At 46.2% G+C, this 19406-nt stretch overlaps 1 protein-coding gene across 2 annotated transcripts in view; it reads right to left on the bottom strand.

Annotated features, from left to right (window-relative positions):
• The window catches only part of LOC130129961 (piezo-type mechanosensitive ion channel component 2-like), a 203520-nt gene that overhangs the window by 2577 nt on the left and 181537 nt on the right, over positions 1-19406 (bottom strand). For both annotated transcript variants that reach the window (XM_056299667.1, XM_056299668.1), the window contains 2 exons: positions 14840-14919; positions 8898-9111 (listed from right to left, as the gene is read on the bottom strand). In XM_056299667.1, coding sequence (XP_056155642.1) covers positions 8898-9111; positions 14840-14919 — 294 coding nt within the window. The remainder of the gene's footprint in view (positions 1-8897; positions 9112-14839; positions 14920-19406) is intronic.

Raw genomic sequence — 19406 nt, 5'->3', positions numbered from 1 at the left:
AGCTTTGCGGTCCTGGGGGCAAAATTGGATAAAATACAGCCTGCAGTGACGGAACACGGTCAACGCATCAAGTCTTTGGACTCAAACGCCAACCTCCAGGACCAGCGCATCAGTAAACTAGAGGAACGATGTGAGGCTCTAGCCTAGGCTAATGGCTGAAACAGTAGATTTGGACAGACAGAGCCGCAGAAACAACATCAGAATCACTGGCCCCCCTGAGTCCACTGAGGGGCCAAGACCCACTCCTGGTCGAACTACTCGGTGAACAGATTCTCTCGTCACCACCGGAACTGGACCGAGCACACAGGGCACTCGTTGTTAAGCCGCAAAATGGAGTGAGGCCACGGCCTGTGATTATTCACCTACATCGCTACCAGATCAAAGAGCAGATTATCAGGGAGGCTCGCAAACGTTGGGGTAAACTACAATATCGTGGCTCAACTGTACAGATTTTCGAGGATTATACCCCAGAGGTGCTGGAGCAATGACTGAAGTACCAACAAGTCATGTCGCAGCTGTACGGTTTAGGCCTCAAGCCATCCCTGCTTTATCCAGCTCGCTTCCAAATCACACTTCAAAACTGGGCCAGACAACGGCTCTCCTCGCCCGAGGAAGCAGAAACTCTCGCGGCTGCTTACCAGCAGAGATGAAGAGCTGACATTAAACTCTTGGACTCCTTACCAAAGTTTGGTTGAGTACGGTACATCCAGTCTTCAACACGTTCAGACATTTTTCTCTTACTTTTGTTACATGATGTTTTGGGGTTTGTTTTCCCCGCTTGTGTGTGTGTGTGTGTGTGTGTGTGTGTGTGTGTGTGTGTGTGTAAAAGTGTTCTATGTATTTGACCTGTGGATTTCTTTTCTTCTTTTTTTGTTTCTTTTACTTTTATTCCATTTTCCAGTGGCATTAGTGTTAGAAGTCACACACTGTACAATCTAGATTTCGTTCACAACTGTTCATTTTTATATATTGTTATACGTTTTTGGGGTGATAGTTTATGAAGGTTGGATACTGAGGTGTCTCGGGAAAGAAATAAAATCATCACAGAAAGGACAGCCATGGCTGGTATTGGGGAGGTGGGGAGGCCGAGGGCGGGAGGGGGTTGAGACACGGGGATGGGGTGGTCGACCTGGGAGCAGTCGGCCTGGGAGGTGGGGGTGGGGGTGGGACGGCATGGGGAAGCCGAAGTTATGTGTGGGGGAGGACCTCTTTGTCTGTTTTTTGTTTGTTAAAAACAACACTTTGGCTGTGTTGCTTATATTTTACTATATTGTTTTCAAGTGTCTCATTTCTCCTGTTTTTTGTCTCTTGCATCTTGAGTCAGGTCAAACGTCTCTGAAGTCATGGGCTATACCATGGCAAACGTGACTGATGTGGTGGCTGGTGGTGGGCAGGCGGTAAGGATCATTTCACTGAACACTCGTGGGTTAAATTCCTCAGTTAAACGAACAAAAATTCTGACACATATTAAAAACCTAAGCACAGACATAATGTTTATCCAGGAGACACATTTATACAACTCTGACCAAGGGAAGCTGAAAAGGCCTTGGATTGGACAGATTTCCACTCTAAATTTAACTTGAAAACAAGGGGCACTGCCATACTGATTAGGAAAAATGTGAATTTTACACCTCAGGATGTAATCATAGATTCGAACGGCCGTCATGTCATAGTCATCGGTATACTCTATCAGAAACCCTAACCCTAACTGGGATGACCAAAACTTTATGAAATCGCCGCTGTTTTCTATTCCAAATTTGAATTCCCATCTATTATTACTAAGAGGAGACATGAACTGTGTTATTGATCCAATTCTTGATAGGTCCAGTACGAGGCCAATAGCACCTTCCAAATTGGCCCAGACTCTCTCTACTTTTATGGCCCAATATGGTTACATTGACCCTTGGAGATTGCTGCATCCAACCACTAGACAGCACTCCTTTTTTTTCCATGCACACCGCTCATTTTCGTGCATTGACTATTTCATTATTGATGAGATGAGTTATTGGGGAGTATTTAGTGGAGAGTCTCCACTAAATACTCCCCAATAACAGTCTCAGATCACTCAACCGTGATCTTGGATCTACACTTTGACCTTAAGCCCAAGGGATTTAGATTTTGGCGTTTAGACCCCATTTTACTAGCAGAGGCAAACTTCTGCAAATACGTCTCTGTGTCAGTGAAATTTTTCTGTGAGACCAACCAAAATGAAGAGACTTCCGCATGCCTATTATGGGAAACCCTCAAGGCTTTTATACGAGGCAAGATTATTTCATATACAGCTCACGCTAATAAACTCTGTAGAGCACATTAGCAGGAACTAGAAACATCCATTGCAAATATCGACAATCTGCTCTCAACCAATCAATTACATGATTCATACAAAGATAGAATGACACTTAAAACCAAGCTCGATCTTCTGCTGACAGTAGAGGCTGAGTGACTCCTCCTCCACTCCCAGGGGTCCATGTATGAACATGGAGACAAAGCGGGCCATCTCCTGGCCCATCAACTAAAAGCTCTAGGGTAGCTGCAAATCAAATCACTCAGATACGGGATGAGACAGGCTCCATTGTATCTGACCCGAGTGTGATAAACAACATTTTTAAAACCTTTATTCCCGGTTTTACACCTTGGAATCACCAGATGATGATGCCCAGCTTGCTTCATTCTTCTTCATTCTTTGAGAAGCTAACCTTTCCCAAGATTTGGACTAGTGACCAGCAGATGCTTGACACCCCGTTAAAACTTAGCGAGATAAAGAAGCAATACAGTCTATGCAAAGTGGTAAATCCCCAGGACCATATGGATTCCCGGTTGAATTCTTTCAGAAGTTTTCAGACAAACTAGCCCCATTGCTATTAGAAATGTTCAGTGAGTCGCACCGTCTGGGATCCCTACCACCCACTCTCACACAGGCCTTAATTTCTCTGATTTTTAAGAAAGGCAAGGATCCGTTGAGTTGTGCTTCGTTTCGTCCGATCTCGCTCCTACCAGTAGATGTCAAGATACTCGCAGAGATTTTCGCTCAGTGACTGGAATCAGTAATGGCTTCAATCATATCGGAGGACCAGACCGGCTTAATAAAAGGGAGGCACTCCTTTACAAATATTCGAAGGCTTCTCGGCATCATTCATACTCTGCCATCTTCTACTGAACCAGAGTTTGTTGTGTCCCTTGACGCTGAGAAGGCCTTCGACAGGGTGGAGTGAGCTTATTTATTTTCTTCCCTATGGAAGTTCGGTTTTGACACTGGCCTCGTCTCTTGGATCGAACTACACTGCTCAAAAAAATAAAGGGAACACATAAGCAATGCAATGTAGCTCCAAGTCAATCACACTTTTGAGATATCAACCTGTCCAGTTAGGAAGCAACACTGATTTGTGAATCAATTTCACCTGTTGGTAAATTGTCTAATTTCCACCTGGTAAGGGGTCCGCGGTGGCGTAGCGGTCTAAGCATCGGCTTGGTGTCGATGCAGTTACCCACTGGGGACTGGGGTTCGCGCCCCGGTCTCGTCAGATCCGACTATGGCCGGACTCGATGAAGCAGCAATCATTGGCAACGCTGTCCTCGGGAGGGGGGCGGAGTCGGCTTGTGTTCGTCATGTGAATGCGTCTCTGTGTGTGTCGGAAAAACAGTGGTTCGGCTTGGATTCGCCTTGTCACGAAAGTGGGGAGGCGTCTCCTTCGAGACTGCCGACCGGAGAGATGCAGTTGGCGAACGCATGCAATACGAGGGTGGGTGTTTGAATTAAAATAGGGATCAATTGGCCACTAAATTGGCAGAAAAAAAGGGAAAAATCAGAAATAAATTTATTAAAAAAAAAAAAAATTTCCACCTGGTGGAAATTAGACAATTTGCAAGACACCCCCTATAAAAGGAATGGATTTGCAGGTGGTGGCCACAGACCATTTGCCTGTCCTCATCTTTTCTGGCCGATCTTTGGCTAGTTTTTCATTTTGCTAGTGCCCTCACCACTAGAGGTGGCATGAGGCGGTATCTGCAACCTACAGAAGTTGCTCAGGTAGTGCAGCTCATCCAGGATGGCACATCAATGCGTGCTGTGGCAAGAAGATTTGATGTGTCTCCCAGCACAGTGTCCAGAGCATGGAGGACGTACCAGGAGACAGGCCAGTACACCAGGAGACGTGGAGGGGGCCGCAGGAGGACAACAACCCCGCAGCAGGACCGCTATCTGGTCCTTTGTGCAAGGAGGAACAGGAGGAGCACTGCCGGAGCCCTACAAAACGACCTTCAACAGGCCACTAATGTGCAGGTTTCTGCTCAAACAGTGAGAAACAGAATGCATGAGGATGGTATGAGGGCCCGACGTCCACAATTGGGGCCTGTGCTCACAGCCCAACACCGTGCAGCCCGATTGACCTTTGCCAGAGAACATCTTGGTAGGCAGATTCGCCATTGGCGCCCTGTGCTCTTCACAGATGAGAGCAGGTTCACACTGAACACATGTGACAGACGTGAGAGAGTCTGGAGACGCTGTGGAGAACGTTCTGCTGCCTGCAACATCCTTCAGCATGACCGGTTTGGCGGTGGGTCAGTGATGGTCTGGGGAGGCATATCCTTGGAGGGCCGCACAGACCTCTACGTGCTAGCCAGAGGTACCATGACTGCCATTAGGTACCGGGATGAGATCCTCAGACCCCTTGTCAGACCATATGCTGGTGCAGTGGGCCCTGGGTTCCTGCTCATGCATGACAATGCTCGTCCTCATGTGGCCAGAGTGTGTCAGCAGTTCCTGTATGTCGAGGGCATTGATGCTATGGACTGGCCTGCACGTTCCCCAGACCTGAATCCAATCGAGCACCTCTGGGACATCATGTCTCGTACCATCCGCCAACGCGATGTCGCACCACAGACTGTCCAGGAGTTGACCGATGCCCCGATCCAGGTCTGGGAGGAGATCCCTCAGGAGACCATCCGTCGTCTCATCAGGAGCATGCCCAGACGTCGTAGGGAGTGCATACAGGCACGTGGAGGCCACACACACTACTGAGCCTCATTTTGAATCGTCTTGAAGAATTTCCACAGAAGTTGGATCAGCCTATGTTCTCATTTTCCACTTTGATTTTGAGTATGATTCTGAATCCAGACCTTAATGGGCTAATGATTTTGATTTCCATTGATCATTCTTAGGTTATTTTGCTCTAAACACATTCCTCTGTCTAATAAATAAAGATTTTCAGCTGAAATATTTCATTCATCGAGGTCTATATTGTGTTTTTAGGTGTTCCCTTAATTTTTTTGAGCAGTATATATACAGTTAGGTCCGGAAATATTTGGACAGTGACACAATTTTCATAACTTTGGCCCTCTACGCTACCACAATGGCTTTGAAATGAAATAACCGAGGCGCAACTGAAGTGCAGACTTTCAGCTTTCAGCTTTAAATAGTCCCCTCATTTCAAGGGACCTAAAGTAAGTGGACAACCGGCTCCAAAGCTGTTTCTGAGCGGGTGTGGGCTATTCCCTCATTACTTCATCATCAGTTAAGCAGGTACAAGGTCAGGAGTTGATTTCAGGTGTGGCATTTTCATTTGGAAGCTGTTGCTGCGAATCCACAACCTGCGCTCAAAGGAGGTCTCAATGCAAGTGAAACAGGCCGTCCTCAGCAGGCTGTGGAAAAAGAACAAAATCCATCAGAGAGACGGATAGCAGAAACATCCGGAGTGGCCACATCAACAGTTTGGTGCATTCTGAGAAAACAGGAATGCACCGGTGAGCTCGGCAACACAAAAAGGCCCGCACGTCCACGGAAGACAACAGCGGTTGATGATCGCAGGATCCTTTCCATGGTAAAGAAAACCCCTTCACAACGTCTAGAGAAGTGAAGAAGACTCTCCAGGACGTAGGCGCATCATTATCCAAGTCTAGCATGAAGAGAAGACTTCACGAGAGCAAACACAGAGGGTTCACCACAAGGTGCAAACCATTCATAAGCCTCAAGAATAGAAAGGCCAGATTAGAGTTTGCCAAAACACATCTAAAAAAGCCAGCCCAGTTCTGGAACAGCATCCTTTGGACAGATGAAACTAAGATCAAGCTGTACCAGACTGATGGGAAGAGAAAAGTATGGAGAAGGCGTGGAACGGCTCATGAGCCGAAGCGCACCACATCATCTGTGAAACACGGTGGAGGCAGTGTGACGGCATGGACATGCACAGCTTCCAATGGCACCGGGTCACTAGTGTTTACTGATGACGAGACGGAAGACGGAAGCATCCGCATGAATTCTGAAGTCTACAGGAACATTCTGTCTGCTCACATTCAGCCAAATTCAGCAAGGTTGATTGGACGGCGCTTCACAGTACAGATGGACAATGACCCGAAACATACTGCGAAAGCAACCCAGGAGTTTTCCAAGGCAAAGAAGTGGAATATTCTACAATGGCCAGTCAGTCACCTCATCTCAATCCCATCAAGCATGCGTTCCACAAAGGAGGAAACCCAGCGTTTGGTGATGTCCATGGGGTCCAGACTTCAGGCAGTCATCGCCTGCAAAGGATTCTCAACAAAGTATTAAGAATGAACATTTTATTTATGACTATATTCATTTGTCCACTTACTTTATGTCCCTTGAAATGAGGGGACTATGTATGGAAATTGTTGCAATTCCTAAACCCTTCCTCCACTTTTGATGTAAATACCCTCAAATTAAAGCTGAAAGTCTGCACTTCAATTGCATCTCGGTTATTTCATTTCAAAGCCATTGTGGTAGCGTAGAGGGCCAAAGTTATGAAAATTGTGTCACTGTCCAAATATTTCCAGACCTAACTGTATATATATAGAGAGAGTATGCATACTATATATATATATATATACACTGTGTGCACAATTATTAGGCAAGTGAGTATTTTGACCATATCACCATTTTTATGCATATTTTCCAACTCCAAGCTGTACAAACTTGAGTGCTTATTGGATTAGAGCATATCAGGTGATGTGTATTTGTGTAATGAGGGAGGGTGTGGCCTAAGGAGATCAACACCCTATATCAAGGTGTGCTTAATTATTAGGCAGATTCTTTTCCTCAGGCAAAATGGGCCGAAAAAGGGATTTGACTGACTCTGAAAAGTCAAAAATTGTAAAAGATCTTTCAGAGGGATGCAGCACGCTTGAAATTGCAAAGATATTGGGTCGTGATCACAGAACTATCAAACGTTTTGTTGCAAAAAGTCAACAGGGTCGAAAGAAATGTGTTGAGAAAAAAAGACGCAAATTAACTGCCAAAGATTTACGAAAAATCAAGCGTGAAGCTACTAGGAACCCATTTTCCTCCAGTGCTGGCATATTCCAGAACTGTAACCTACCTGGAGTAGCCAGAAGTACAAGGTGTTCAGTGCTCAGAGACATGGCCAAGGTAAGGAAGGCTGAAATCCCACCACATTGAACAAGACACATAAGTTGAAATGTCAAGACTGGGCCAAGAAATACCTGAAGACAGATTTTTCAAAGGTTTTATGGACCCGTGGCTGGATCAGTAATGGTCACAAAGCTCCACTTCGATTCAGATGCCAGCAAGGTGGAGGTGGGGTTCTGGTATGGGCTGGTATCATTAAAGATGAGCTAGTTGGACCTTTTCGGGTTGAAGATGGACTTAAAATCAACTCCCAGAACTACTGCTAGTTTTTAGAGGACACTTTCTTCGAGCAGTGGTACAGAAAAAAGCCTTTATCTTTCAAGAAGACCATGATTTTTATGCAGGACAATGCTCCATCACATGCATCAAAGTACTCCACTGCATGGCTTGCCAGTAAAGGCCTTAAAGATGACAGGAAAATGACATGGCCCCCTTCCTCACCTGACTTAAACCCTATTGGGAACTTGTGGGCTCTTCTTAAACGGGAGATTTACCATGAAGGAAAACAGTACACCTCTCTGAACAGTGTCTGGGAGGCTGTGGTTGCTGCTGCACAAAAAGTTGATTGTCAACAGATAAAGAAATTGACAGACTACATGGATGGAAGGCTTGTGACGGTTATTGAAAAGAAGGGTGGCTATATTGGTCACTGATTTTTTTTTTGTGGAAATGTTAGAAATGTTTATTTGTAAATTTTCAGTTGTTTGTTCATTATTTTCACTTTAACAGATGAAAATAAACAAGTGAGATGGGAAAATATTCGCTTTTAATTTAGTTGCCTAATAATTCTGCGCACCAATATTTGCCAAATAATTGTGCACACTGAGATATTCTCTTAAGAAAGTGTGTGTGTGTGTGTGTGTGTGAGTGAGAGAGAATAGTGAGTAGCGGTTCCCTGGTGTCCTGGAAAAATTGCCAACCTGGCTCTGTCCATCTGGCCACCTAATCATCCACATGTAATGGGCTCAGTGATTCCTGCCTCTCCACCTCAAGCTGATGTGTGGTGAGCGTTCTGCCGTGCATCACCCAGGTGGTGCTGATGTGAGGTGAGCGTTCTGCCGTGCATCACCCAGGTGGTGCTGATGTGAGGTGAGCGTTCTGTTGTGCATCACCCAGGTGGTGCTGACGTGAGGTGAGCGTTCTGCCGTGCATCACCCAGGTGGTGCTGACGTGTGGTGAGCGTTCTGCCGTGCATCACCCAGGTGGTGCTGATGTGTGGTGAGCGTTCTGCCGTGCATCACCCAGGTGGTGCTGATGTGAGGTGAGCGTTCTGCTGTGCATCACCCAGGTGGTGCTGACGTGAGGTGAGCGTTCTGCCGTGCATCACCCAGGTGGTGCTGCATATTGATGGAGGTTGAGGTGACTTTCCCCCTTCACTGTAAAGTGCTTTGGGTGTCTCAATAAAGCGCTATATAAATGTGATCCATTATCATTATTAGAGAAAGTGTAACTACTCTTTGTAAAATGTGTGTAGACTGACAGTTTGTGAGTGTGTGTATGTATTGTGTATATGTACCCATATCCAGCCAGGAAGCCCAGACTTGGTGGACTGACTTTATCACTAAACACAAACAGCTGCAGCCCCGCCCCTCTTCTGTCAATCACAGATTCGCTGCCGCTCACAGGAACCAAGATGTCAGCTGATTGGTCAACTATCCACCATTCCTGGATGTCTCTGCTCTGACTGGTGGCTCGCTCCAGCGCCAAAAGGATGCTCTTATACACCTCGCCTGTTGAGGAGACAAAGTCAAATCAAGATATTGTGAAAAAATACACAGACACCACATAGTATACCACAATATACACCAGATAGTATACCAGGACACCACATAGTATACCACAATATACACCAGATAGTATACCAGGACACCACATAGTTTTCCACAACATACACCTGACAATATACCAGGACACCACATAGTATACCACAATATAAACCCGATCGTATACTAGGACACTACATAGTATACCACAATATACACCAGATAGTATACTCGGACACTACATAGTATACCACAATATACACCAGATAGTATACTAGGACACCACATAGTATACCACAATATACATCAGATAGTATACTAGAACACTACTTGGTATACCACAACATACACCAGATAATATACTAGGATACTACATAGTAAACCAAAATATACATCAGATAGTATGCTAGGACACTACATAGTATACCACTATATACACCAGATAGTATACTAGACATTACATAGTATACCACTATATACACCAGATAGTATACTAGGACACTACACAGCATACCACAATATACACTAGATAGTATTGTCGCCAGCTGATATTTACACTTCAGTGTTGACGAGCGGCGTGGGCGAATACACGATGCCGCGACAGACCGGGTGGCCGTTAGCTACTGTTAGCTAGCAATAGCGGCTAGCGACCGCACTAGGCTAACCTGCCGTCCTGACGCTCGGTAGCGTAACGTTAACTTGGTATTTGTAGACTCACCCTTTTGGTGTTCAGCAACGAAAGGGGGTCTAGCTGATCACTCTGTCTCTTTGCTGGTATAGGGGTTTGCTTGGGGCTGTAACCTGGCGGGTCCCGGCATAGACGGGAGGAGCAGCTCGACTCACGTCTATACTTGTAGGATTCCAGATAACAACTGCCTACACTTCCGGGTCAAGCTGGCTATCCCCGCGACAGCGCGTGCCCCCCACCCAATGGCAGCTTCCCTCTCTAGTAACCCTGACAACAACCCCTGTCCCGACAATCTAGCCCGGTATTCGCCACACTACCCCCCCCTCTAGACTGCTGAGTCCCTTCAGCACCTAATCACTAACTTATTAAAATAACAGAACACGCTGCCTAGTAACTGCAGTAAACGTAAAAGTAAAAAGTCTGGCCTGAACCGCCAGCTATCTTCAATTGCCCAAACATAACTAACAGGGCCTCTCAAATATAAAAAAAACACTTAACTCATCTAACCCCAACTATCTCTGCAACTCACCTGACTAACCCTTAACTAATGTCAGTCAGTCGCGGTCTCCATCAGTCAGGAGTCGTCTTGGTAGCGGGTAGGCCTGGTTATGGACCTGCCCCTCCTGGTAAGTTGGGCTGGGATGGCAGCTTCTCGTCTGACCCAGAGCTGGAGCCACTCGGGGGTGCCGGTTGGGTCTTTGCTCTTCGTCGGCGATGACGTGCAGCAGGCTGTCCACGGCTCTGCGTCGGTCGAGGAGAAATCCTGGGGAACGCTCTGACCTCCGGCAGTCGCTTCATGGAGAAGTCGAGGGCATCTGTGTCGTCCTTGGCTGGATTCCCAGGATGAGTGGGGGGTACTTGCAGGCGAGCTGGTGCAGACAGGCGGTGTATGTGCATCCTCCACTGCGTCTTTATCTTCATCCTCCTGCAGCAGTGAGTGTCTTAATCGGTTCATCCATCCAGGCACAGTGTCAGAGGAGCAGGGGAGTAGCCGATCATAATGAAGGACTTTGCTGTTCTTTGGTTCTCTGACTTGGTACAGAACTTAGGGCTCTGGCCTTTCTTCTTGGTACTGTCTCTGACGTAGACAAGGTCTCCTACTTTATAGGCTCGTTCTCTTGCACGCAGACCATCTTCTTTCTTCTGTCTCAGTTGTGCAGTCCGCAGATGTTTTCTCTCCAACTCATGTGTCGTCCTTAGCTGTTCTTCCAGGCTGGCCACAAACTCCGGTGGTTGTGTTCTTGCAACATTGACGTCAGTCACCACCAGCGAGACATTCTGAGGCTGGTGAACTTCACGGCCGAACATCATGCGGTTTGGTGTGAATCCCGTGCAGGCATGTGGGGAGCTCCGGTATGCAGCTGTGAGGAGCGGTAGGTGTTCGTCCCAATTCTTCTGGTTTTCATTGATGTAGCATCTGACCATTTGCAGGAGCGTCCGGTTAAACCTTTCCACTTGGCTGTTAGACGATGGATGATAGGGCGTAGTCCTGGTTTTCGCCACTTGAAGGAGACAACAGACTTTGAAGAGCTCACTCTCAAAGTTCCTGCCCTGGTCTGTGTGTATTTTCAGAGGAGAGCCGAACCTGGCGATGAACTCATAGACGAGCTTCTTGACTGTGATCTCGGCGGTCTGTTCTGGGATTGGGACAGCTTCCACCCACCGGGTGAACTGATCGATAAGCACCAGGATGTACTTGTTGCCTGCACTTGAGACTGGAAAGGGGCCTACTACATCCACATGTAGGCGGTCCATGGGCGCACCAGCCTGGTATATTTGGAGTGGGGCTCGTCCAGGTCTACCCACCGACTTGCATACCTGGCACTTGTGACACGTCCTGACAAACAGCTTGATATCTCCTCCCATTCCTTTCCAGAAGAAGTTTTGTTGGGCACGGTGGAGTGTCTTCCCTTCTCCAAGGTGGCCGGACTGTGGTGGGCAGTGGCAGGACTCCATGACTTTGCGTTGGAGGGACTGAGGAACTAGGAGACGGAACAATGGGTGTGTGCCGACTCCGCTTTCCCACCGGTAGTATAGGATCCCTTGCCAACGCTCTATCTGGTGCCAGCACAGCCAGTACTTCCTCACAGCCGGGGCCTCCAGTGCAACATGCTCTTGTGTTGGCAACTCGCCATCATCCATCCGCTGATGTAGCTTAGACAAGTGGGGATCTCCTCTCTGCTTATCCTCCATCGCTTTTCCAGTCTCGGTGTTCAAGAGGCAAGCTGGTTTACCGTTCGAGTGGTCCACTAACTGGAGCTGCTGGAACACTTCTTGTGACATTACAGTGGCTTCCGCACCTGTGTCGATGACGCACTGGACGCACTGGCCAGTTCTAGTTTTCCGACCTCCTGGGGCTGGGTGACCTCGAACAGTCCCTCTTGAAGTGACCAATCTCCTCACAGCAGTAGCATGCGCCCTTTTGAGTGGTAGATGGGCTTGGCGATTTGGGTCGAGTTGTTGTGTTCGTGGAGCCCGGCAATCATGTGGGGGACCTCCTGCGCTCCTGATCGACCTTGAGGTGGAGCCTGGAAGGGCTAGCTGCAGCTGTCGTTTCATTTCTTTAATCACGTCTGCTACCAGGGCCTGCACTTCCTGCTGTAGCTGAGGAGCTTGTGTCGATGGCGTGGCCGAGGCTATCTCTCTTCCAGGATTCTCATCAGCCCAGGAAATGCGCCTGACTTTACCTTTCCCCTCCGCATCTCGACCCAGGGTTGCTTTGTAGTTATACTCATGGGCTTCCGCAAGCTTGTGGGCTCCTGCCAGTGTTTTTGGATCAGCGCTCATGACTTCATAGGCAACCTGCTGATTTCGGAGCCCCTTGAGGAACACATCCGCTGCCAGCTGTTCCTGTAGCTCTAGGTCAACCCCGGGGTAGGCTAGTGTGATGAGCCGGCGGACCTCTTCCGCGAACTCAGCCGAGGAGGCCTCCTTCTGCTGACGGACCTCGCTCAGGTTACGCTGCGCGGTGGAAGGTGGAATGTGCTTCCCATAGCGCTGTCTCAACTGCTCTGTGAGGCGCTGATAGTCTTCTCTGATATGTTCCGGCAGAGAAATGATAAACCGTAGTACAGGGCCTCTCAGCCACTCGTGAAGCCTGTCCAACCGGTCTGCAATGGTCCATCCTTTCTTCCAGGCCATCCTCTCGAAAGGCACAATGAACGCATTCCAGTCCTCACTTCCGTCGAAACGGGCCAGAAGCTTGGTACTGGGGCAACGTGCAGATGGGTGGGGTGGTTGACCAGGTTGGGGTTGACTTTGGAAATGGCTGTTACTGCTTGGCGCAGAGCTGTGATTTCCCAGACCATTGTCGGCCCGCCTATTGACTGTGCTGGCAGGGAAGTTCACGTTGACAGGGGTGGTGATGAACCGATTAGAATTAGATGTTCTGTCTTCTCCTCTGTGCCGTCGGCGGGCAGCTGGTTCCATATCCATGTATTCTTGGCCGTCCATGATGAACCTATTAGGTGTTGCATAATCACCTCTTCTGTTTTCTATGTGCCGTCGGCGGCCAGCTGATTCCACATCTGTGTATTCTTCTCTGTCCCAGCTAACCAATGGTGTGCTCTGTGTTGTGTTGGAACTAAAATAGGGAGCGATTGGCCCCTAGATTGGGGGGGGGGGGGAGTGTCTTGACTGAATCATTCCAATTCAAACGCTGTCTAAACAATGTGGTCATGGTGCTCAACAGCCTGATTAAAGTGATCATTTGGGGTTCTTCAGACATGGGCAAATTAAAACAACAAACTATCTTAAGATCGACACAATACAGGAAATCTGAAGTTAAAATCTATTTTTTGGCTTAATTGCATAATGCTGCGATAATAACTAGGCTTATTATCATTATCATAAATGTGCTTTACACAACTTTAAGTCTTCTTACTGTAGCATGTAGGGTTTTTAACTTCCCGTTTCAAGCAGCTGATATTTTATATTTTATCATATTTTGCATTTTATCATATTTCATCATATTTTATATTTTATCATGTTATATTGTATCATATTTTACATTTTATCGCATTTTATATTTCATCACATTTTATCATATTGTATCATATTTTACATTTTATCATATTTTATCATATTTTACATTTTATCATATTTGATCATATTTGATCATATTCTATAGTTGATCATATTTTATATTTCATATCTGATCATATTTTATATTTGATCATATTTCATCTTATTACATTTTATCATATTTTATATTATCACATTTTATCATTTTATCAACAGCTGACAGTCGACTACTGTCTTTCAGTCAATTAAATTCAGTAAGCGAGAGCTTGTCTGTTTCAGTACACTTGTTAAGTGTGCAGCTGTCAGTTAGATGGTTATAGTCATTTAAAAAGCAGCTTGTTAAAAGTGACTGACAGCTGCTGGTGTTCATGTCAGTGTGGATAGACGTGATCTCCACCCGTGCTTTTCACCATATTTCACTTTGTGTCCCGTCTCTAAAATTCCTCTCTACCCACACTACTGCTTCAGTATGGTGCTTTGCAGAAGTGCAGTGCAGGGCAGGGTCGGGTCGGGTCGGGTCAGGTCAGGTCGGGTCCGGTCAGGTCAGCTCACATACACAGGTGCGCAGACTGCTCTTCACCTGTCCACCTGTTGTCCTTTAACAACATATTTTACTCATCTAACTGTCCAGCTCTTATTGCTCTGACGTGACAGGAAGTAGAGGTAACTGACAGGCGCTCTGTCCTGTTGATCAGCATGTCAATCATTATTTTGCAGACAGTCAAATGATCAGAGTGTAATTCAAAACCAGAAAGCTCTTCCTGTGTCATTGATTAATGATGATGATCATGATCGTCATCACGATTCCTTTTAGTGAGTCTGGGGCACAAACACACCTTCTCATCCAGGAATACGGAAATAACACACACTGCCACAAACCTGGTATTGATTAGGACTGATGACTGACTGATAGAGAAATCATTTTAAAATATATGTGTTTGTTTGTGTGTCTGTTTGTGTGAATGTGTGTGTCTGGAAACGTACCTGTGTAGAGCTGTTCAATAGGCTTGGCATTGGAGTCACTGGGAGCTCTCAAGAAACAGGGAAATACATTTTCTATCACCCTGTAAACACACACACACACACACACACACACACACAGGTCCTAGTTTAACACATGCTTGACATCCCCCTCTACTTTACACTTCCCCTCTCTCCCCCTCTATCAGCATTCTCTCTCTCTCTCTCTGTCTGTCTGTCTGTCTGTCTGTCTGTCTGTCTCTCTCTCTCTCTCTCTCGTGTAGTGCCAGGTTTGCTTGTCTTGAAGTTAAACACCATACTTCAGTTTTTTTGAAGTTTTATCTTTTAAATTTGGCCAATGTGCCCTAAAGCATAAAGAAAAAGAAGTAATTTCATAAACTGTGACTGGAAGCAGTCCATCTGTCCCATCACACTGGACTGAAAGACACAACGTGGACACCGGAACATCACATGTGTTTGATGACAGTTCATGGGCATTCATATGGAGTTGGTCCCCGTTTGCTGCTATAACAGCCTCCACTCTTCTGGGAAGGCTTTCCACTAGATTGTGGAACATGGCTGCAGGGATTCACTTCCATTCAGCCACAAGAGAGCATGAGTGCGGTTGGGCATTGATGTGGAGCAGAAGGCCCGGCTCAGTCTGCATTTCAGTTCATCCTACAAGTGTTAGATGGGGCTGAGATCAGGGCTCTGTGCAGGCCAGTCAAGTTCTTCCACACCAAACTCTGCAAACCATGTCTTTATGGACCTCACTTTGTGCAGGGGGGCATTGTCCTGCTGAAACAGGGAAGGAAAATGGGAAAGGGAAACAGGAAAGGGAAACAGGAAAGGGAAACAGGAAAGGAAAACAGGAAAGGGAAACAGGAAAGGGAAACAGGAAAGGGAAGCAGGAACAAAAACAGGAAAGGAAAAGGAAACAGGAAAGGGAAACAGGAAAGGAAACAAGAAAGGGAAACAGGAACAAAAACAGGAAAGGAAAAGGAAGACAGGAAAGGAAAAGGAAGACAGGAAAGGAAAAGGAAGACAGGAAAGGGAAACAGGAACAAAAACAGGAAAGGAAAACAGGAAAGGGAAACAGGAACAAAAACAGGAAAGGAAAACAGGAAAGGGAAACAGGAAAGGAAAACAGGAAAGGGAAACAGGAACAAAAACAGGAAAGGAAACAAGAAAGCGCCTTCCCTAAACTGTTGACACCAATATGGAAGTACACAATTCTCTAGAATGTCATTGTATGCTCTAGCATTAAGATTTCCCTCCATCCTAAGGGCCAAGGCCAAACCATGGAAAAGACCAGTATTCTTCCTCCACCACACTTTACAGTTGGGACTATGCATTCAGGCAGGTAGTATTCTCCTGGCATCCACCCACTCCAGATTGGTCGGTCAGACTGCCAGATAGTGAAACGTGATCCATCACTGGTGTTTCCACTGCTCCAGAGTCTAATGGTGGTGTGCTCTACACCACTCCAGCTGAGGCTTGGTATTGCACATGGTGATCTTAGGCTTCTGTGGCCTTAGGTGGCATGGGGTGAGGCCTCACAGCAAGAAAGTCCTGGGTTCGAACCCCAGGCCGTCCCAGGTCCTTTCTGTGTGGAGTTTGCATGTTCTCCTCGTGTCTGTGTGGGTTTCCTCCCACCATCAAAAAGACATGCATGTTATGGTTAATACTCCTGCCTGTGCCCCTGAGCAAGGCAATGGAAAGAGGAACTGGAGTTGGTCCCCGGGTGCTGCAGCTGCCTACTGCTCCTATACAATAGGATGGGTTACATGCAGAGAACACATTCATTGTAAGAATACAATGTGGAATAAAGCGGCTTTCTTTCTTTCTTTTCTTTCTTTCTTTCTTTCTTTCTTTCTTTCTTTCTTTCTTTCTTTTCTTTCTTTCTTTCTTTCTTTCTTTCTGTGCGTCATGAAGCTCCCGACCAACAGTTCTTGTGCTGACTTTGCTTCCAGAAGCAGTTTGGAACTTGATATGAGTGTTGACCCGGGGACAGATGATTTTTTATGCACTACACGTCAGCACTCAGGAGACCTGTTCCATGGTCTTGTGTGTTCTACCGCTTCATGGCTGATAGAGCAGCAGCCCAGAGCATTTTGATCAAACGAACGAGGTACCAACATCTGAACACAGGAACATTTATGGTGTGTCCTAACATATGCAGATATGGATGTCTGCTGAGGACCCCCTGCTGCGTGTGACCCCTGGCAACCTCAAAGAGGGGCCCAAAAACACATTTGATCAAACATTCCAGGTACCATCTCAAACCAATTTAAAATGAATAGGTAGGTCCCACAGAGTACAGAACGGTCCCTGCCAGACAAATATTCTGCTGCAAAGGGCCCGGCAGACACCTTTAATGTTATCTCTATGTCCATTACATTAATGCTTGCATATTGTTCTTCCTAGATTTCTAGCTAGAACCAGAACCGCTCCACGTAGGAACTTTGTTCAAACTTTGTCACGTAGGTCTTGTAAATGACACTTCAGCTATGATATTTTCATTTTTGTGCACTTTTTAAATTTTTTTGAAATATTTAAGATAATGGAGTAAAAAATTCCTATTTAAATACATGGTGGAATCTTGGTGACTTCAACATTCTATAGCTGTCAATTGTCTAAAGTCTCACTGCTGCAGTCCCTGCAGTTCTCTCTCTCTCTCCCTCTCTCTCTCTTTATCTATCTGTTTGTCTGTCTGTCTGTCTGTCTGTCTACATATTCTTTCAGGACAAATGTGGTGCCTATGTCTGTTATCTTAGATTGAACTGACCAAGAGTAAATATTAAAAGCTAACTGCATTTATGGATTAATTTGGAAATAAAAAAATGGAAGCTCTCCAGGGTGAAGCGTTGTTTTTCAGTTTTCTGCATTATAATGATTAATATCCAAGACTAATTAAATATAATATAGAAAGTGTTGACCTTAGGTCTAGAATCCCAGAGACATTAGGCTACTCTGTGTTGACCAAATGTTTACAAGTAGGGTCACTGATGGGTTTCATCCGTGGAAAGTATTACAATCAGTGTGTACGGATTCATGAAATCCTTGCTCTTGCCATGGAGAGAAAAATGTATGACAACTTTGTGTTAACGCTTCCATCAGAAAGGCGTGATGACATCAAGGACCTACTTGCAGATGTTCCTAAGGATTTCAAAGCCCAGGAACAGTTCCTCAACATTCACCCACTTTTCCAAGATCATGGGGGTTCCACTACTCACGCAAGGCAATAAGAAGATGGTGCATCACTGCAACTCAGCGGGGCATGTCTGTGACGGTGCTGCAGAGTATGGCAGGACTGGAGGCAGAGGAGCAGCCAGCAGCACAGATACGGGCCAGCAGAATTCAGAAGGACAGTAAGCAAAGGGATGTCTTGATCAAGGCAATCTCTGAATCTTGTGACCCCATCTCTTCACCAGCAACAACATCTGCATGCCTCCTGAACATAGCTACTGGCAGAGCAGCATCCCATGAAACACAAGAATATCTGACTGGAAGCCTTGTTGCTGGCCACAAACTTCGTGTGGAGTTCCAAGAGGAATGTGCAGTAGATACGCAAAGATTCTTGAAGCCCATCCAAAGAAGAAAAGCGTCCAATTTTGCACAGGAAAACGTAAAACAGGAGACATCCCATTATCAAGGAAAACTCTGCGGCTGAGAGTATGAGAGATATTTTTATTTGCATGCTGTCATCATTTCACAGAAGACCACCTTCAACCTCAGACATGTTTTGACCTCCCCAATTACAGAGTACCCACTGTCTATTGCACACTCGGATGGATCAGGCCTCAAGACCGACAAGAGCAAGCTGCTCAGTAAATTAGAGGAGCTACAGGGCAGTTTCACAGAAACACCAAAACCACCGACTGATGTTACTTTAATCAATGGTGGCCTCTTGATCCACTCATTCTTATCTGTCATTGGGAAGATCAAGTCATATGGAGACCTTGCCAGAAATCTTCTCTCCTATGTCTGTGCCCGCCAAGGGAATGAGATCCATGTTTTCTTTGATACTTACCAACCCACGTCCCTGAAAGAGAGTGAAAGAAAACTATGTGGGGCAGATGACCGTCCATTCGTCATTACTTGTCCAGAGCAAGCACCCAGACAGAGTTGTCAGAAGTTATTATAGAACGGGATTTTCAAAGATCAGTTAGCAATGTTTCTTCTGAAAGAATGACAAAAAGACCAGTATGGACCAATCCTAGCCTCATAGTCTCCCATGGTGGCAACTGTGCCCGTCTTCAATGAACTTGATTTCAAGATGACAGTTGAACATCCAGCCTATCTCCAGGGTAGTCATGAGGAAGCTGGTACTCTCCTTGCATTTCATGCAGCCAACGCCATGGGAAATGTAGTTGTTAGAACCTCTGATATTGATGTCATTGTTATTCTCCTTGGAATGTTAGGAAGGCACCTGGAAAGTCACAGGGACCCATCGTACAATCACATCATGATGGAATGTGGATCTGAAAATAACCGTCAACATATTGATGTCTGCCACATTGCCACCACCCTGGAATCAACACAGAGGGGACTAGCTGCAGCAATGCCGTGTCTTCATGCATTTACAGGC

This window comes from Lampris incognitus, chromosome 19 (genome assembly GCF_029633865.1).
Source record: "Lampris incognitus isolate fLamInc1 chromosome 19, fLamInc1.hap2, whole genome shotgun sequence".
NCBI lineage: Eukaryota > Metazoa > Chordata > Actinopteri > Lampriformes > Lampridae > Lampris > Lampris incognitus.
The sequence above is the reverse complement of the archived record's forward strand: the minus strand, read 5'-3'. Positions and strand labels throughout refer to the sequence as shown.